The sequence below is a fragment of the Chlorocebus sabaeus genome, chromosome 23, assembly GCF_047675955.1.
Source record: "Chlorocebus sabaeus isolate Y175 chromosome 23, mChlSab1.0.hap1, whole genome shotgun sequence".
NCBI classification, from domain to species: domain Eukaryota; kingdom Metazoa; phylum Chordata; class Mammalia; order Primates; family Cercopithecidae; genus Chlorocebus; species Chlorocebus sabaeus.
In genome coordinates this window covers 44,497,959-44,518,214 of record NC_132926.1, presented here as the reverse complement: position 1 = coordinate 44,518,214, position 20,256 = coordinate 44,497,959, and the positions used below count along the sequence as shown (strand labels likewise).

Genomic DNA, 20,256 nt, shown 5'->3' with positions numbered 1-20,256 from the left:
AATCAAACAAAAAGCACAAGGGTCCTCTATTGCCACTGAAAACGAGGGGAGGGGAGGACAGGGGAGCGAATAATTTACAATCTCATAACCAAACATGGCACTAGGGCAATTTGATGCTGCAAATGCCACAGTCCTGTGCATTCCTGCCATGGCTGATGCTATATCCATGAGTCACTGAGTCCCATGACGAAGGTTGCACAGGGGCTATGAGGCTGCAATTATCCACTACAGAAGTAATCTCTTCCATTCCCAAACGCTGGAAGTGCTGCTGGCTCTCCTGTTTGGTCAGTAGAAACACAGCACAGCTGAACATGAGGGGCTAGGACTCTAAATAGTGCAAATGCTTAAAAAAAAAAAATACATTCTAACCTCCTTGCTTCTCCAGGCAAACAGAGCCTTTAAAAACTCCAACTAACTGGAATATGAGTTTGCTCAGCCTCCCAACCTGATCCAGCTAGGTGCAAATGGGGAGCATGGAGGCAATGTAAATGGCACCTGTCCCAACAATAATAATAATAATAAATTTTTAAAATCATGATGCTAATGGCAGATAAATACACAAACCAGAGCCTGGAGTAGAGACACAGCTCAGGAAGTAAGTTGTAAGTGTCGTGTGAGCACCTGCAAAGCACATGCTTAACACATGGGGATCATGAGGACTGACCCCTCTTCCAAAGGTCAGAGACAAGACGCTCCCAAAAAGGGCATCATCCAGCAGCAAAGGCCTCAAGCTATTGGAAGCTTCAGATGAACAAGGAGATAGAAGAGAATAAGGAATGGTCGGCTGGACCTAGGACACTATGGGAGTGTGTGCTGGGGGGCAGGTCTTTCCCTGAGGCTTCTCCATGCCACAGGGTGCCAGCCTCAGTGCCCGTCAGTGGGAGCCACCATGAGACAGCCCAGCCTCACCCCCACAGAAGCAGACTCCAAAAAAAAAAACACACACACAATCAATACAGATGGGCAAGAGCTGAGTCGAACACAACATCAGTCCCTAGCAATTCAAGAAACACCAGCGACTGTGTTTTAAAATGCAGCAGACTCCCTTGAATATGGTATTTAAAAACAAAAAAAAAAAAAAAAAAAAAAAAAAAAAGGCTCATCTACCTGGAGCTACTGAAAAAGATGCTTCTGGAGGGTGAGAAACAAAAGGAAGAGAGCTACAGGCATGAACTATGTTTGAGAGTGAATGATGCAAAGAACATAACATATTATCATGGACAATAAAAAGCGATTCAAACATCTTGAAAAAAATATCTTATAAAAATATCTACATTAAAATTTTAGCCTAAAAGCTACAGCTTCAATTTTATAAAAAGGCAATCTTTGAAAGGATCTGGCTCAGAAATATACAAACATTACACAACAGATATCAAAGTAAGACAGCTCAAAAAGCATCTTCGGGGATATTGCAACTGGCTTGTCAGGAAATAGAATTAAGTATTCTTATTGCATAGCAGAAAATGAGGTCACTTTCATTTGCATAATACTGCAACTTTGTAGATGGAGAGATGCCATTGGGTACTTATGAGAAATAACTTTGGAATTCAGAATCTGACTTCTACATTGTTCAAATCAGTATCCAAGTGGCGTCTCGGCTGCTTCTAACCTTGGGCCTCAATTCCATTTCACCACCTCAGTCAGATGACAGATACGCCACTGGCAAAGCTGCATTCACAAGCAGCCGTGGCCACCCTAAGTGGGGCAGTAAGAGGCTTCATCTACCATGTGACCAGCACAAACTCGAAAATAGCCTGCTGTGTCCACTGGGGAAAGAGAATCCTACCTGGTAATGAAGAGATAGCAGGTTTTGGTGGCATCTGTGGGCAGCTGGAGCAGATTGGCTTTGGTGATGACGTACCAGTGTTCTGGTCCCCGTGAGAAAGGACACACGAGGGTGAAACAGACACGGCCTCGCCAGCACGCCCAGCAGAGGCGGTGCTTTGTAGGGAGGGAGACATGAGGCGAAACCAATTGCAAAAATCCAAAAACAGAAAACATGACTGACTAGCTTTCAGTGGAGGGACCCTTCCCTGGAAGATGACACATAAAAAATAGCCTCTCCAGCACGAAAGTCTAGCTTCTCAATGGTCGGGGAGGGACGGGGAATTCACCTGTCATCTGAAATTGAGAGCTTCTGTGGATGGCATACATCAGATCCCAACCCCAACCCCATCCCCATTACACAGACACACCAAAACAAGACTCAAAATTTCCTCAGAGAAAGAGAAAGGACATTTCTCATTCCATGAGCTTCCAACCCACAGCCAGGTAGAGTTCTGAAGCCACCGTCATCCCCACTTCATAGTGAGACCACAGTACTCAACTAAAACATGCCTTGCTTCCTTTGGAGACATTTCTTCCAGGTCCCCCAAAACTGGATATTTTAGCCTCTTCTGAAGGCTTCTACAACTTCTGGGTACCTTGTTGTTCTCCAAGCGTCTTGTTGAAGAAATATGTGCTTAACATCAGAAAGAGAAGTTTTGTCTTTAGGAGAGTTGCACATTTAGGGCACAATAAATATACAGTAAATACACAAAGCGGCCCACTGGCGGGGAAGACTTTGGGGTTTCCGACTGGAGGGGTTGGGGGATGCCAATCTCCGGCAGCACCTGCTTGGAAGCAGCCCAGCCGTATCAGAAGTCCAACATCAGGATGTATAAAGTTCCTTGGCTTCCTGTAGGTGGATTCTCAAAGTAGGGAGTGTCCCAGACTGCAAGGTATGAGACTATTCTCCAGACACAAGACTTCCCCTGCTTATGCCAGAAATTCCAGCATGAGCAATTTGCTAGTTTACGAACAGCACAACTTTAAAGTTTTTTAAAGACAAATTACTCCATGCACCCTCAAATGCCCACTCCTCAAGATGCTTGAAGTTCTATCATTAATCATTTTTACCTGTGAATTAGCAAAGCTCTTCCCAAGCTCCCTTTTTAAAACGCAAGCACACCTCAGGAGGCCTCAAACCCAGGGCCCACTGACACCTCCTACCTCACAGGGAAAGCAGTAGTGGGGTTCTTGGGGGTTGGGGAGAGGGTGCACACCCTGGAATGGGGGAAAGCACAAGAAAAAGAAGACAAGGACATTAGACAGACTTGACCACTGTCACAAAGCGCCAAGGGCCAGCTCTAGTGGTATATTCCTTTGAAGCCATCCAACGTCCATCTGAATCACACACGACTCCATCCAACACAGGCACAAATCTATCTTTGGGTTTGGAGGAGGGTGACCTCCTATTTATCCTCCAAACCAGAACACTTCAGAGAGTAAAACGGGGTGCTGTGAATAATTAAACCTGGATATTAAGTATAAACGGGGACTGTCCCATCCTGGGAAAACCTAAAAGTAGGACCCTCTCTGAGACCATTACAGGCAGGAACTGAATCCTTACCACTTTGGTTTTTGGTTTTTTGCTTTTTTCCTGGTTTTTTGTTTTTTTGTTTTTTTCAGTGTTACCCGAGGCTTCTCTGAAGAGCTAGTTTTCCCACCTGAAGAGACGTAACATCTCCCAGGCCTGGAATCTATGACATCAAAGACCAATGGCCTAAACCTGAAGACTGGGCAGTTCTCATCTGCTTCCGGTAGGAGAACTCAAGGAAAAACAGTGGGCTGAGAAGCGCAGGGAACCTATTTGTCCCTTATTCTAGCACACAGAGGACACGGTGCAGCTTTGAAAATTCTCTAGCTCTTCTGCAGACAAAGTCACAGTAGTTAAAGTACATAAGTGGGTGTGGCCAGGGAACTGCCCCTCTCACTAGTTATTTCTGGACATTCCCAGACTGTCCAACTGGACCTTCGGAAGAAAGCAGCTTTAGTAGTCTCAGGGTCCCCATGGGACAAATCCAGAAGAGAGGTCTCTGTGATTTGATTTTTAACACAGCGAAAGGATCAGTAGTAAAGAAATCCAGTAGACTGTCACACACGCTTACCCCCCCAACTTAGAGAAACACCACGTTCTACACACACACACATTCCAGGGTCTGTATTGTCCCTGTAGAAACACCAAAACAAAGCCCAAAGGTGCTGCCTGGGGCTGTCAGGACCCCCTTGCTCAGGGCATAGGCCAGAGCACCTCAGGGGAGCGGGGGTGGGTAATGGTGTCCACACTGCGATGAACAACACCAGTCTGCCAAGTCAGAGGAGAGCGGTTCTCACAGCAGCACAGAGCCTCCCAAGGGAGTTGAATCCAGTCACCAAGGTCCTGCTGTTCAGAGTCACAGGCAGCACCTGCTCCTTCCTCCACCTCCTGGCAGTGGGAGTTTGGGTCACAAGGACTTGTGAATCACGGCAACACCTAATAAGAAAGGGGGAGAAAGTTATCATCTTAGCTTCTCCAAAATTACTCAGACTCCCAGTGAGTTCATGAATCCAAGATATCCTGAGTCACAGCCAAGGGAAATGTGTACAATTTTTATCCTGATATCGAAGTGTCTGTGGACTCAGGCTGCTAGCAGCTGGCCGCTCCCCACTCCAACAGCCAAGTCCTGGCAAGACACTTGAACCTATGAGCACAGTCCCTCAAACACCGCTGGCTAGTGGTCTCACCCGCTGTCATCACATGAACTCACTGTGGTGACTCCCATCCCCAGCCCTAGCACCCAGCCCAACAATGCTCAGTGCCCAGGGGCAGCTACGCAGCTCTAAATTTGAATCATTGTAAGAGAAGCGATGGGTGATTCATCTCTACTTTTAGAAGACACTGGAATGAAGTGGAAAGTATAGTAGGCTGCCTTCACGGGAGCAAGAAAGACTGAATTCCAATCCTAGCTCTGCCACCAGTCAACCTGCACTATGGCCTTTGGCAAGTTCTTTGACCTCTTTATGCTCAGTTCCCACACGAATGTCATCTAACAGACCCTGCCAGTGTGACAATCTCGACTTTGATAAATGCTCTAGACATGTACGCTGTGTTACTGTTTTAGTCCAGGTGAACCACGCTCAACACCTAACTATAAATCCACGCATGACCCAGAACCTCACTGTAAGGGACTGAGGCTACATATCAGATAGTACAGGTTGATTCCATCAACATCCTTCCAACTTGCTGTCCTTGACTACAGCCACCAGCAAGTTGAAAGCTCGGGTTCCCAGACTGCCTGGCAGTTAGATGTGCCATGTGACCCAGTGCTGGCCAATAAGACTATAAAGGCAAGTGTGCCAGTGTTGCAACGCTGGCTTTGTTCTTGTTGTGACTGGAATGCTCACGCAAGGCCAAGGGGAGGCAGCAGCCCTTGATAAAGCTGGCAGAACAGAAAAGAGAAGAGAAACCTGGTTCTTCAATGTCAGTCTGAGCCCCCAGGCCAACCTTGGATTTCTTTCTACTTGAGACAAATACACTCACTTCCTTATTTAGGAAAGTATCTGTCAGGGTTTCTGGTGCCTGTTGCTAAACGAAATCCTAACTTATAGGTGTCTCCAGGCAGGATGGTTACTGGAGCCTTATTTTAACATAGTCCCACAACTATAAAATGTTCTGGTTGAAGATGAGATTGACAGAACATGGCTAAAAGCAAGCCAGGATACCCCACTGGAGATATTCTGCTAAGACATCTATTTCCTGTTTATTCCTGGCTAAAGGTGCAGACATTGAAGCTTCGAGGCAGGCAGAGCCTGAGTCCAGGTGCCTGGTCTTGACAGCATCTTACTTGAATCTCAGACATCTCTTTCAGAAGGTAGCTTTTTGTTTTTGAAAGCAGGCTCCTGTGTTGCTTTTTCATATAACCTTTATCTTGATTATAAAAGTAATATATTCTCATTATGGGAAATCTGGAAAATGCAGAACACAAAGAAAAAAGCTTTAATCCCTTCACACAAAGAAAACCACCACTGTCTTTTTGGAATACTTTCTAGCATCTAATAATAATTACAATCATTTACTGCATGGTGTCTACTGCCAGGCAGGCATTGTGCTTCGCTCTTCACAAGTATTACTGCATTTCATTCTCACAGCACCCTAAAAGGCTTAGTCTAATTTTATTCCCATTTTACAAATAAGACAACAGGGGTTCAGTATGATAGGATATCTGGCCCAGAGACTCAGGGCTAGTGGCAGAGCTGGGATTCAAATTCACATCTGACTCCAATATCCACCTGCAGAAGCAGCAGCAGCTATTCAACCCCTACTCCCGCTACCAGCAATACAGGACTACATGTGTGAGTTCACAAGGTTCATACAACTTCGCATCCTTTTTTAACCTAACAGGCTATTACAAATGTTTTCTCATAACATTAAAAATCCATACACTATATAAATATCCCATAGATTATTAACTATTTCCCTCATGTCAGACATTAAGTTATTCTCAGTTTTTTCCTATCATGAGTAAGGCCCCAATAAATAACTTTGTCCACAAATCTTTGCATTTTGGAACATTTCCTTAGACTTTAAGATAATAGACTCAGTAAGTGGGTTTGAACATAAAATTGCAGGTTTGCTTGTCTGCTTCCTACCTACTTCTGGAGAGGGCAGACAATGAAGAAAGGTACATGAAATATTCAGCATATATATGAAATTCTAACCACCCACACTTAACTCTTCCCCTCTCATTAAGGCACGCATGGAGTCAAGGGAAGAACCTTACTTGTCTCACTCATCCCAGAACAGAATTACTCCAGGACCAAACTTCTTCTAAAATGTTTTATACTTAGCCAAAAAAAAGCATTACAAGGTGAAAAAAACTCTAAAGGAAGAAAAAAGTTAAAGTCCATTGCAACAGAAGTCTTACGTTGAAAGAATGTGCTGCAAACTCCTTCAAATCTGCACAGCACAATCTTCCTCTGCAGTCAAACTAGATGGAATGACTGACCTTGATAACGCAAAATGGGAATTGGAAGAATATCCCTGGAGTTGTGGTATGGATTAAAAGAGATAATGACTATCAAATACTTTGGATAATGCCTGGTATGTTCCGTGTGTGCTGGATAAATAATGTTATCTCTATTCCAGGTTCTGGAAAACCAGATACAAGGAACTGAACTACACTGTGGATATATATTTGCTCATCTCCCCATAGAGAGAAACACCAACTCTGACGCCACCCCTGCCCCTGCCACTCACCAAACCCCTCACACACACTCCCCAGGAAGAAGCTTCCACACCCGCCTGGTGCCTTACTCTAAGGCTTACCCTGAGCTGGGGTAGCACAAAGGGCATGGACTTAGAGCTCTGGGTTTGAACTGACTTTGCCATTTATTAGCTGTGTGGCCTTCAGCAAGTTACTTCAACTCTCCAAACCTCAGTTTCATCATCCATAAAACAAATGAATACAGTCCCATTCAGCCCAAGAGTTGCTGAAAAGATGAAAACAAATGCACACTCTGTTCCTAACACACTGCCCCATGGCACGGGGCCAGCCACCCACTAAAGGACAGCCATTTGTGTGATTGTGATCCAGCCTCAAAGTTTAATTGAGCCTATCTCCTCCAGGAAGGGTTCCCCGGCTTTGCCAGTTCTCACCAGTCTTTCATGTGCTAAAGCCTGTCTAGTGTATGTCATTTAGAACTTGTATATACATCATCTTGTCTTCCCAGTTGTCCAGTTCAACTCTGGACAGCAAGAACTGCATCTTATGCCATCTAGGAGCCTGGCACAAAGTAAACCAGGAATGGCAATGAAATTCTAAAATCTCTTGTGACAACTCAGTTCAGTTGGAGTGGCTCGATGGAACAAATGTTATAAATTCTGAGGCTACCTTCAGGTTCACAGGGTCAGGGCAGGGGCAGGGGGTAATAAGTGCTAATTATCAGTATCTGTCATGAGCTCAGAATGAAAGAGTGGTGGCCATGTAACAATTACCTGTCATCCCTGGAGGAGGCACTCAGGCCCAAGTTAAGCAAGCTCACATCCCCTCATCCCACCGGCCCACCCACCCCTCATTCCCCCAGTATGCTGGAGGCCTCTGGGATGGGCATGGAGATGGCACACACTGACCTGCATAGCTCCGCCCCGTGCTCATGTTGGTTGGAAGCAGTGTCCATTTGTCAGTGACAGGATTGTAGTACTCCACCGAAGCCAAGTTGCAGGACCCATCATCCCCTCCAACCACATACAGGAGCCCATTCACTGCACAGACCCCTGGGAGTCAAACAAAAGCCATAGGAGACATCACAGCAGGTGTACCAAGAGATCAGAATTGATCAAGAGACAAATCTGGATAGCCTGGGAGGCTCTTTTCCTCCCTTCATGGAAATACAATGGAGATTTGGCTCTGCAAGTTTGAGTTTGCTAAGTGGAAGAAAATACTGACAACAGCCACTGGGCTCCAAGGATCCTTCTTCCTAACAAGATCATTTCCCTGACCTGGGAGTCTGATTACTTATAACGTGTATGCCCTCCGCCACACACATACCTACACTATAAGTATGTAGAGCATATGGGCACAGACCCCTCTCTACTGGAAAGGTGTACACAGACCTCCTGTGCCAGGCCTGAGCTAGGGAATAAAACAATTCAGGGGACTTCATGCATGCTACTACTTCTCTGCTGCTAAGTTTTCCCTTGATAAGCCCTATGTTATATCCACACTGTGTGATGCTGATGGTTATGTCTGTAATCCCTTTACAAGACTGAGGTCTACATTCACCCACAGCTCCCAGGGATGAGGAACAGCTCCCACCCTGATCTCAGAGTGAGATGGGTTTTGGGCAAGGTCTCATGCAGCAGGGTCTAAGGCATACGAAAACGTAATTAATTATTGCTTATTAAGACTTTCAAAGGCCATAGTCCAATATGTTGTGTGTTTTTCAAAATTAGATTAAGGGACTGGTGATACTCCAAAAAGTAGCAATTATCAGTGTTGCTGAAGGTACTCTCAAATACTGGTGAGACGATAAAATGGACACCTTCCTGGATGGCATCTAAAATACATGTGCTCCCTCTAATTAAAAAAGTCCATTTCTGGCCATGTACAGTGGCTCACACCTATAATCCCAGCACTTTGGGAGGCCAAGGCAGATGGATCACTTGAGCCCAGGAGTTCAAGACCAACCTGGGCAACATGGTGAAACCCTGTCTCTACAAAAAATACAAAAATTAGCCAGATGTGATGGTGCATACCTGTGGTCCCAACTACTCAGGAGGCTGAGCTGGGAGGATCTCTTGAGCCCAGGAGGCAGAGTTGCACAGCCAAGATTATGCCACTGCAATCTAGCCTGAGAGGGCGAGACCCTGTCTCAAAAAAAAAAAAAAAATCTATTTCTGGCCTTTTATTCTAAAGAAATAATTTTAAATGTGTGCACTGATTTAGCTATAAAGACCATTTATAATAACTAAAGTATGACTTATAGTACAGAAAAGATGGAAATAACCTGTATCCAATAGTAGATTGCTTAAATTATGATATAGTCATTTAAAATAATATCATATAAGTAAGTTTAGTGTTGTAATAAGATATTCATGAGAGATTGTAAAGTGAGTTTTTTTTTAAAAAAAAAAAGGTTAAAAAATAGTGTTATAGTGTAATTCCATTTTTATTATTAAAAAATAGAAATATCTATGCATGAATTTTATGCAAACACACATTTACATCTAAACTGAATTCCCAGGTTCTAGGTAGACTAGCTGCCTTAAGGGTCCTGTAATTCTTTGCTCATGTGGCTTCAAGCCAAATGAGAACTTCTATCACAGCAGGCTTAGGCAACGAGTAAATTAATAAACATCCCCTCAGCCCCTGTTTGCACTTCCAAGTCAGACACGAACGGGCTTAGCAAACAGGTAATATGAGAATAATGAAAATGGATCTGCCTGAAAGTCACCTGTGTGTCTTTCCAGCCTGGGAAGTTGGGCTAAGCCAACACTTTCCTAGAGCAAAGAGGCATAAAGGTATACTGACACAGTACACAACCCACAAGGCAAAGCTCAAAAAGGAAATAGCTTAAAAGGGGCCTCATGCTCCAGGAAATATAAACCTAAATACTCTACAGTAAATCATTCCTACAGGAAGGCATAGGAGACAAGAAGGAAAGGAGAGACAGGAATACAAAGAAAGCAATAAGGAAAGGAGAACCGATCAAGGGTCCAACTGTCCCTGCAAGGAAGGAGACTGGTTTCAAGTAGGAAGTGAGAGGTTCTCCTAGCCAGGCACTAGCAAAGAAAAGATAGAACCAAGCGCCATTGTCTGGCCCTTGTCCACAGAGCCCTGTGCTTAGCTACCTACAAAGCTGTCGGGCAGCCGGTACTGACGGCAACCAGAGGACTTTTCCAGGTCTGTGCTCATCCGTGTGTGGTAAAAGTCATCACCCTTCAGTGGAGAGGAAGGGGATCCTCTGCATCTAGGTTGCAGGATCTGCAGCTAGCTTTCAGGGTCTCAATTTCTCCCCTCCTCTAACCGAGAGCCCACCTGGAAAATGGACACTCCCTGTTCAGGATATACACTCAGCTCCAGACCCTGGGAATCTCCCTGCTGTTTAGAGCCAGTGTCTTCAGGGAGAAAAGGCACACGACCCCCAAAGGGGAGATGGAGAGAGCAGTCATTACCTGCATTGCGCCGGCACATGTTCATGTCTGCCACTTGCTTCCAGGTATTTGTTCCAGGATCGTAAACCTCAACGCTCTTCCTCACCAAAGGCCCATCATGCCCACCTGTGGCGTACAGCTGTCCGCTAAGCACTCCAACCCCTGAAAGGCAGAGCACAGTGTCCCAGCCTCAGGCTGGCTACAGTAACCAGAAATCAGGAGGCCTGGGGTCCAGTCCTGGACAGCCCTGACCAGCGAGGGGACTTGGGGAGTGCCATTTTGTCTCCCTGGACCTCAGTGTCCTCATCTGTAAAACAAATATAATGACACCCTACCCGCCTCCTCATAAGACTCGCAACCTCAAAACTTTGAAGTATAAAGCAAATGTGACCCAAATTCTGTTTTGAAAAAACATAAATATATACATACATATATACATGCAGGGGACGATGTTCATAAGCAAAGAAAAAAGGACAAAAAATACTGAAAGAAATCCATTAAAATATTAAGAATAATTATTTCTGAGTGGTAAATTACATTCATTTTCCTTTTTTGCCTATCTATATTGCCTAGTTTTCCTACAATGTTGTATTACTTACTCATCCTTATATTAGTTGATTAAAAAGAGTTAAAAATTGAAACTAGCGACACAGCAAAAGTGTTGAAATTATTATTAAGGAGGCCTCCCTGCTGGTCATGTAAGCAGAAGCTGACCTTTCTGCCCACTTCTCTCCTCCTGTACTGCAGAGGGCATTATTAGATCACTAACCATGTTGATCAGCCTGAGCTGAGTGCTAGAATTGCTTCGTTTACAAGTTTTAGTATAATCTTTTAAAACCCTTTTATACAACAAGAAGATGAAAGCCATAAAGAGGGAAGACAGCACAGAATCTAGAAAGTGCAACTGACCTGGTAGCTAGGACACCTGTGTTCCGGACTTGCCTCTCTGACTTGCTCACTGGGTGACCCTTCCCCTTTCTGGGCCTCAGTTTCCCTATTTGTAAAGGGAAAGAGTTGTACTAGATCAGTAGTTCCCATGGACCACAGACTACTCCACTCCGTGGGCAGGCTGCATCTCAATCGACTGGGAAGCTTTTTAAAGAGAGATTCCACACTGGTCAGGAGTCAGAAAAAGTTCCTCAGGTGACTGGGATGTGCAGCCAGGTTTCAGACCCAAGAACCAGACTTGTAGACTATAACTCCATATGGATGAGGACTGTTTTCACCTTGTCCTCGACTGCTTCCCTGTGCCCCACGGCAGTAGGTTCTCAAGAAATATTGCTTGAATGACAAAAATATAAATTAATAAAATCCCTCCCAGCAATTATGTGGGTGTGCTAGTGGCTCCCAGCAGTTGCTCTAAACTAACAGCAGATGGTGCTGTCGTATCAACAATGGCTCTCTCTAACTGACAGGTTTAATACAATTCCGTTGAGTTCCAAAGCTGCCTCACCTTCCTTTCCTCCATGCTCAGCAGGAACACGCATTCCCGGGATGGCCTCTTTTTCCCCTAACCATCTGGTAGCATTGCCCACACCCTGCTGAGGAAGCGAGCTGCCTTCCAGGCACTCAGGCAACTCTGCCTCTGCCCTAGTGCAGCCTCATCCATAAACATTCATGCAGCGGCATCCTGGACCTAGAGCCACAGGGGCTCCTGGCACCTCAGAGGGCCTCAGGCAGCCAAAGGCCAGGGCCTCTGGTCTCTGGGTCTTCAGCCAACAAGAACACCCATCTTGATAAGTATGTGGGTTCCCAACTCCAGAGGTGAGACTTGCCCACATCTCACAAAAGTGAAGCACTGAAGAAAGGCTGACCTGGGAGTCGGAGGCCAGGGCTCTGACAGTAACCTCAGGAAAAAGGGCTGGTTTTGATTTCCTAAATCAAGGTCAGTGTGCCTCCCAGGGACACTGCACTCCCAGGCAACAGACGTGTCACCCTCCAGGTCCTCCAGTATAGGTAAGAGACAGGAATAGGGCCAGGTGATGTCCACCCAGCAATAACCATTTCAGCAGCTTGGCAGAGACAAAGCAGCTGTAGTCTCCAAAGGCGGCTCCCTCCACAGAGACAAGCCTGAGCTTCCTAACGCAGGTCTGCCCTGGCGGCTTCACGCCCGGCTGACTCCCCAGGCTTTCGGCCCTAGGAGCGGTCACGCATCTCAGGGTGTGCTGCCCCAGGCATGCTGAGCTCTCACCCCTTACGTCACAACAGAGGATTTCTAGGGAGTACGAAGAAGACTCTACCAAAACTTTAGAAACCAAAATTTCCGAAAGAGGTTTACGACAGGAAAAGAATCATGGGATTTGTGGATTGACTTGGTTCTTAGGGAACACCTACTACAACCCTACAACCCACTCATTTCACATATAAGGAATTAGAGGCCAGAATAAGGGAAGGGATTTGCCCAAGGAAGGTCATATGGCAAATGAGAGCAGACCCAGCACCCAGTCCCGGGCCTCCTGACTTCCAGGCAATGGCTCCACATTCAGGAAGGGCCAACCTGTCAGAATCAGCAGAGACAAAAATTCCCTAAAAATAGCACTCCAAACACAAACACTTCTTAAATGGCATCATGCAGATTTTATTTTCGAAACCAGTGAGCACACAAAGGCTCTTTAAAAATATTAAAATAGCATACTTTTTAAAGAATGCTGAGGAAGTGGTCATATGTTTGGTACTATAAAATGAGATCACAACTCAATCTCCAAAAATACACACACACAAAAAAAGAGAGAGAGAGAAAGGAATAACATTGTGGGAATGTGGCCACCCTTCTCAGAAGTCACACAGCCTTCCCGCCAGGATCAGATTGGTAATCAGTCACCACTGACCACAGGAACCAGCAATAAAGAACCAGTGGACTGATGCCTCTGTCTGCCCTCAGACCCTTCCCTTTGGGCCTCTAAGACAATGGATGGGAAGACAAAGCAGGGGAGAAGGGGTTGTTGCTCCGCTTCCTGAAAAATCCCAAAGGACCATAGAGCTTCTGGTTTTCTGACAAGAAGTAGAAGTGGAAACCTTTTGGAAAGTCATTTTCTTCCCATGTTGGGGAATGCATTGAAGTGAGGAAAAGTGGGAGTAGGGGACATAAGTTATCTCCAAACATGAACACTAATAGCTTGGCTTTCAATCCCAGACAGGCAAGCTCAGCTTTGTCAACTGAAGACTTGTCCTACTACTTCAGAGGAATAAGACTGATAATTTAGGGATTTAAAAAACTAACTCTGGAGTCAGCATTACTAATTATATGACCTTGGGCAAATTACTCAACCACTGGCAGCCTTCCTTTCTAAATCTGATAAGTGGAATTCATATTGTATCCACATTGTAGGGCCGCAGTGAGGATTAAATGGATTGAGGCATAAAAAGTATTTGTTAGGACAGTGCCTGGCACATAGTAAGCCTTCACTTTCAAAAGATGTAAACACCTTCATAGAAACATAAGCGATGATGAGGAGCGTATTATCTCATCCATTCTCTAGTGATCCCCCAGGAAAGGTTAACTTATAAGTGCTGTGTCTAGCTGCAAAGGTGCTAGTGGGATTATATACAGCAAAACAAAAGAAGGAGGAGTTAAAATAAAATGTTAGGTTGTTGAACCAATACCCACTTGTGACTGACTAAAGAAATCACAGATTACACAAACAAATGGAAAAACATCCCATACTCATGGATTGGAAGAATCAATGTCATTAAAATGACCATATTCCCTGAAGGAATCTATAGATTCAACACAATTCCTATCAAACTATCAACATCATTCTTCATAGAATTAGAATAAACAATCCTAAAGTTTATATAGAACCAAAAAAGAGCCCGAATAGCCAAAGCCAATCTTAACCAAAAAGAACAAAGCCAGAAGTATCACATTACCTGACTTCAAATTATATTACAAGGCTATAGTAACTAAAACAGCATGGTACTGGTACAAAAATAGACACAGAAATCAATGGAACAGAATAGAGAACCCCAAAACAAAGCCACATACTTAAAACAAGCTGATCTTCAAAAAAGTCGACAAAAATAAAACAATAGGGAAAAGACACTCTATTCAATAAATGGTGCTATATGTGGCTAGCTGCATACACAAGAATGAAACTAGACCTCTGTCTCTTACCATATACAAAAATTAACTGAAGATGGATTAAAGACTTAAATGTAAGACCTGAAACTATAAAAGTCCTAGAAGAAAACCTAGGAAAAACTCTTCAGGGCATTGGCCTAGGCAAAGAATTTATGACTAAGATGCCAACAGCAAGTGCAACAAAAACAAAAATAGACAAATGGAATTTAATTAAACAAACAAACAAAAAGGCTTCTGCACAGCATAAGAAATGATCAACAGAGTAAACAGTCAACCTACAGAATGGGAGAAAATATTTGCAAATTATGCCCCCAACAAAGGACTAATGTCCAGAATATACAAGGAACTCCAACAACTCAACAAGGAAAAAACAACCCCATTAATAAGCAGGCAAAGGATATACATACAGACATTTCTCAAAATAAGGCACTCCAGTGGCCAATAATCATATGAAAAACTGCTTAACATCTGATTATTATCATCAGAAAAAGGAAGATTAAAGCCACAATGAGATATCATCTTATACTTGTCAGATGGCTATTATTAAAAAGTCAAAAAAGGCCGGGTGCAGTGGCTCACACCTGCAATCCCAGCACTTTGGGAGGCTGAGGCAGATGGATCACGAGGTCAGGAGATCGAGACCATCCTGGGTAACACGGTGAAACCCCATCTCTACTACAAATACAAAAAATTAGCTGGGCATGGTGGTGGGTGCCTGTAGTCCCTGCTACTCAGGAGGCTGAGGCAGAAGAATGGCGTGAACCCAGGAGGCGGAGTTTGCAGGGAGGCGGAGCTTGCAGTGAGCCAAGATGGCGCCACTGCACTCCAGCATGGGCAACAGAGTGAGAATCCATCTCAAAAAAAAAAAAAAAAAAAAAGACATTAGCATGGTTGCAGAGAAAAGGGTATGCTTATACACTGTTGTGGAAATATAAATTAATACAACTTCTATGGAAAAACAGTATGGGGATTTCTCAAAGAACTCAAAATATAACTACCATTTGACCCAACAATCCCACTACTGGGTATCTATGCAAAGGAAAAGAAATCATTATACTAAAAAGACATGTACAGTCGTTACGTTTAAAGCAGCACTATTGACAACAAAGTCATATAACCAATCTAAGTATCCATCAATGGCTGATTAAAGAAAATACAGTATGTATACACCATGGAATCTTATGCAGCCAAATAAAGGGTGAAATTATGTCCTTTGCAGCAACATGGATGGAGCTGGAAGCCATAATCCTAAGTGAGATAACCCAGAAACAGAAAATCAAATACTGTATCTTCTCACTTATATGTACAGGCTAAATAATGGGTATACATGGACATAAAGATGAGAACAATAGACACTGGGGATTCCAAAAGGGATGAGGCTGGAAGGAGGGTGAAGGTTGAAAAATTACCCATTAGGTACAATGGTCACTATTTGGGTGATGGGTACACTAGAAGCCCAAACCCGACTGTTATGCAGTATATCCATGTAACAAACCTGCACATGTGCCCTCTGAATCTAAAATGAAACAAACAAAAAAAAATGTAAAGACCCAGTTGTGAGCAAATCAGACACAGCCAGCATCCCGAGGTTCTCCCATACCTGCGCCACTGCGACGGGTGCTCATGTCCGCCACGTATGTCCACTCATTGGTCGCTGGGTTGTACTGCTCCACAGTGCTCAGACACTGGCGGGAAGCTCCATCATAACCCCCAACAGCATATAACTTCCCTGCAACAGACAAAGTGGCTGAGTGTGGTGCCAGGGACACTGGCATGAAACCAGAGCTCAGCTAAAACCCTATCTGCAACCAACTGGGGCACCCTTACCTCAGAATTCTGTTCCCTCTTTCTCCAGGGGACCACCAACTTACTCCTCAACCAAGCAAAGCATCCTTCACATTTCTTCACATATTCTACTTGCTCTTAAGCCATGAGCTCCTTAGAAGCAAACACTGAACATTCTAAATAAGCACCCCCAAATACCCAGCCCAAAGCTATGGCCTGGCACCACTGGGACTCAACATAATCTTGCTGGTGAATTAGGTTAAATTTTCTCTAGAACAAGACACCAGCACTGGATAGATGGAAAGTTAGAAGGCCCCCAGCTATACGCAGGCAGACCACCTTTCTGGCTAAAGGCTTGAAATAGCAGATGAAATAAATATGGAAAAATCTTCTTCAATGAGAACCCAAAACCTGTCTTAGCCATTGTCTCTACCCCTTCCACAACCCTGGCAGGTACAGTGTGTGAATGGAGTGTTCTTTGTACATTGTGGGCCAGGGTGGCTGGAATTTTTCTTCCTGTGATCTCTGAGCCATACACAAGAGCCCTGAGGTGCCGTCATCTACTTTTAAATTAAAATACCATTAAGCTGCTACCCAAGAGTATCATTTCCGCCTGGGGCTGAGAGCTGACAGGCTGGACGCAGGAGGAAACATTTGGCATTTGAGCTATCCCAAAGCAGAAATTCTAACATTTTGGGTTTAAAATTTAGTCTTAAAATGCAATGGGATGGTCTCTTCTGTGGGAACAGAGGGAGGAGTCACACTAGTTGTGGACTAAATAAACATCGCCAAACGCAAATCCATTTAACAGGATTACTTGGTAGATTTTTTGGTCATATGTGCTTTCTTGATGGATAGACACCAAGAATACTACTAGTATTTGAAAATCCGCAATTATTTTAAGTTAGAAAGATTCTCAGGCTCAAACCTATACTCTGCTACCAGAACTACTGCTGTATTATCAAATGTAAAAATGTTTTTCTTCTATCATCATCGAGCCTGGCTTTATTTTCTGCCCCAGGGTCCTCTCAATTGACCCATCTAGAAGAAAGAAACACACCCTCCTCAGTTCTGCACGCACCAGAGTGAAAATGTTTTAAAAACCTGACTAAGCAGCTCTTCTATGGTCCAGGCTACTTGTACGGTGTGTGCTGGTTCAGATGCGACAATCTCCATAGCACACTCTCCGCTCTCTTGGGGAGCTTCTGCCTATACTCTGATCCACACAGTCTTTTCCTAAATAGCTATTCTTTGAGGCAGCCAGTAGCAAATTATTGCGATTTCCTCCATTTTTTTTTTCAGTGTCATTCAAACTGTATAGCCACGGTAATGAGATGATGAGAGGGAGGAGAGGAAGCCAGACAGTGCAGAGAGCTGTCTCTTCAAGGCCACAGTGAAGCAGAGTCCACTTAAGTTCCTCCCTCAACATTCTCACCACAGCTGTAAATTGGACTCTGCTGCCCCAGGGTGCCCACAGCCGAAAGAGCTTCAGATTCAGGAGGGGCAGAAGAAACAAATTCCCAGCCTGTCTTCCATGTCAACAGGGCGTGCTACAAGACAGCACTTCTTCCACGTACAGAACATGCTCACAAAAGCCTTTGTCAAGGGGAGTATTTTAAATTACCACCATTATGGCACCTCCTCTAACCCCCATCAAACCATTCCATCTGCATCAGCTGAAAAAATACGCACTCAAGGTTGCTCCTTCAGTCTATTAACAGGGATTTGCTATTTTTAACCCCTACTCTATTGTTTGATATTCCTGGCTAAGGAACAAGAGAAGAAATGAGAAGGTGGCTAGACAAAGCACTTATACTTGGCAGACAAATCAATTTCTGTTCCACCAAGAGAATGAGATTGCAAGACACAATTTACCTTGGAAGGAGGACAAAAATCCTTGCCCTCACAAAGATGACTTATTTAGCATGTTAGAATAGTATATCTTTAAATGAAAACTTAAATTACACAATACCAATGCAGACTGAGAAATACAGTGCGAGAAAATAATATTTCTATTAATGTCTAACTCGCTGAATGTTACGCTGTCCCCAGGACACATTTGTGTTTGCATGTGTATTCTTCAGTATGTACATGAGAGATGGAATGTCTGCACACATGTCTGAATGAACAGATATTCCATCTAAATTCTCACACTAGCACAGGTTGATGAATCAGTGTTGTCCTGCAAATAACATTTTAGTTCAACTAATAGTCTATGCTTTGGTACACTGAATTCACACATATTTACAGAACTCCTACCCACTGGCATTTGTCAGTATTCTGAAGGGACATAGCACAGTGGAAAGAGCACCGGCTTAGGAGTCAGAAGACCTGGGTTCAAGGACAGGCTGTGCTATTTACTGTCATTAGAACGTGGGGCATCCGGAGGATGGAGAAAATCTGAGTCCTGCCTATCTCCTTCACAAGGGTTTTGCAAACAAAACGAGAGACTAGACGTGAGAGTTTTTTTTTTTTTTTACAAACGAATGTGTACCATCTGACCAGGCCCGAGACCTCACCACACCCTTCTGCCTTACCCTACATAGATTTCCTGACTAGAGCTGGACTCGATCACCAGCCTGCCCTGCAGAGACAGTCATCAGACCTAAGAAGACGTGCCTACCTCACCCACAGTTCTGTTAATGTTCAACATATGAATATGAGGACAAAATTCATTAAACACATTTAATTCTCCCTCCACTACATTATCCTCCTGGGTCACATGCTGACTATGGATTCCCTACTCCATTCCCCTCCCCAACCTCCAGCAGAGCTATTGACAACGGGCCAAACCACAGGCCGGCATTTCCCCTCTGGGCTCCTTCTACTCCCCCAGCCCAGCTCCACCACTTAGCAGCCTCAGGCCAGGAGCTCCACCACCTCTCTGAGTCTTGTCTGCTGAATCAGGATAATAGTACCTAACTCAGAGGAGTGATCTCAGGAATAAACCATGGTAGAGGAAGCACCAAGCAGGATGCTGGACCCAGGACAAGGCCTGTGGGCCGGATAGGCCTGGCCACCGGCCACTGCGCCTCCTTACCCTCCACAACGCCCACACCCACACTGCTCCGCCGCGTGTTCATCGGGGCCACAAAGAACCACTCGTTGGTCTTGTAGCTGTAGGCTTCCACCGATGCTAGGCCTGGGAGACAAGAGACTCATGAGACTTCCATGGCACCAGGCCTCACCCTGCTGTGTAAGAAGCAGTGAGGATGGGGGAGGAGTCCAAATGCAGGGGCTGGAAACCTAAATGTATGGCTCGGTGCCACCTCTGAATCACCATGCAGCCTGTGGCGACTCCCTCAAACACATCTGCAGTGTCTACCTGCGGGGACTATTAAGACTTGACCCAGAGAGTGGGCTGTGAAAGGACAGGGGGTGTGTCTGAAATGCATGGCAAACGTAGATCATAAAAACTGCAGAGTGAGATACTTTGATTCCAAGTAGTCACTTGAGGTAGCCTCACTGAACACCTATTCCAATCCCCTTTCCCCCAGCTTCGTCTATCTTAGCAGTGGAAAGCTAAACACTTGCTTTCTAAGACTCCCTCACAGCTAGGGGTGACCAAGTCAATGAGACCTAAGCAGAAGTCTATGGGGATTTTAGAAACAGCCTTTGCTTTTCTGATATAGATACCACTCCCCCGTGGAACACAAATGTGTTGGCTGGAGGTATAACAGCTATCTCATGATCATGAGAAAAAGGCCAAGAAAATCTAATCTTAAAGAATGTGGTCTCAATGTCCATGAGCCACTGGACCAACTCAGCCACTGCTAACCTCTAGACTTCTTGTTTCATGAGTAAAGCAAAATCCCTCATGTTTTAAGGCACAGTTTAATCAGGTTCTCTACTTATAGCCAAAAGTAATTTCTAAAAGAAACAATGCACCACTACCCTTTCATTCTCTTTGCCCCACTCACTAAAGGCAGCCTCCAGA

The 20,256-nt window shown here is 44.5% G+C and overlaps 1 protein-coding gene across 2 annotated transcripts in view; it reads right to left on the bottom strand.

Moving 5' to 3' along the window:
- Positions 1 to 1,070: 1,070 nt before the first annotated feature.
- KLHL3 (kelch like family member 3) overlaps positions 1,071 to 20,256 on the bottom strand; it is a 115,688-nt gene continuing 96,502 nt past the window's right edge. For both annotated transcript variants that reach the window (XM_008014548.3, XM_008014546.3), the window contains exons 11-15: positions 19,360 to 19,461; positions 16,135 to 16,263; positions 10,475 to 10,615; positions 7,931 to 8,074; positions 1,071 to 4,294 (exon numbers count right to left, since the gene is read on the bottom strand). In XM_008014548.3, coding sequence (XP_008012739.1) covers positions 4,266 to 4,294; positions 7,931 to 8,074; positions 10,475 to 10,615; positions 16,135 to 16,263; positions 19,360 to 19,461 — 545 coding nt within the window. In that variant the 3' untranslated portion in view covers positions 1,071 to 4,265. The remainder of the gene's footprint in view (positions 4,295 to 7,930; positions 8,075 to 10,474; positions 10,616 to 16,134; positions 16,264 to 19,359; positions 19,462 to 20,256) is intronic.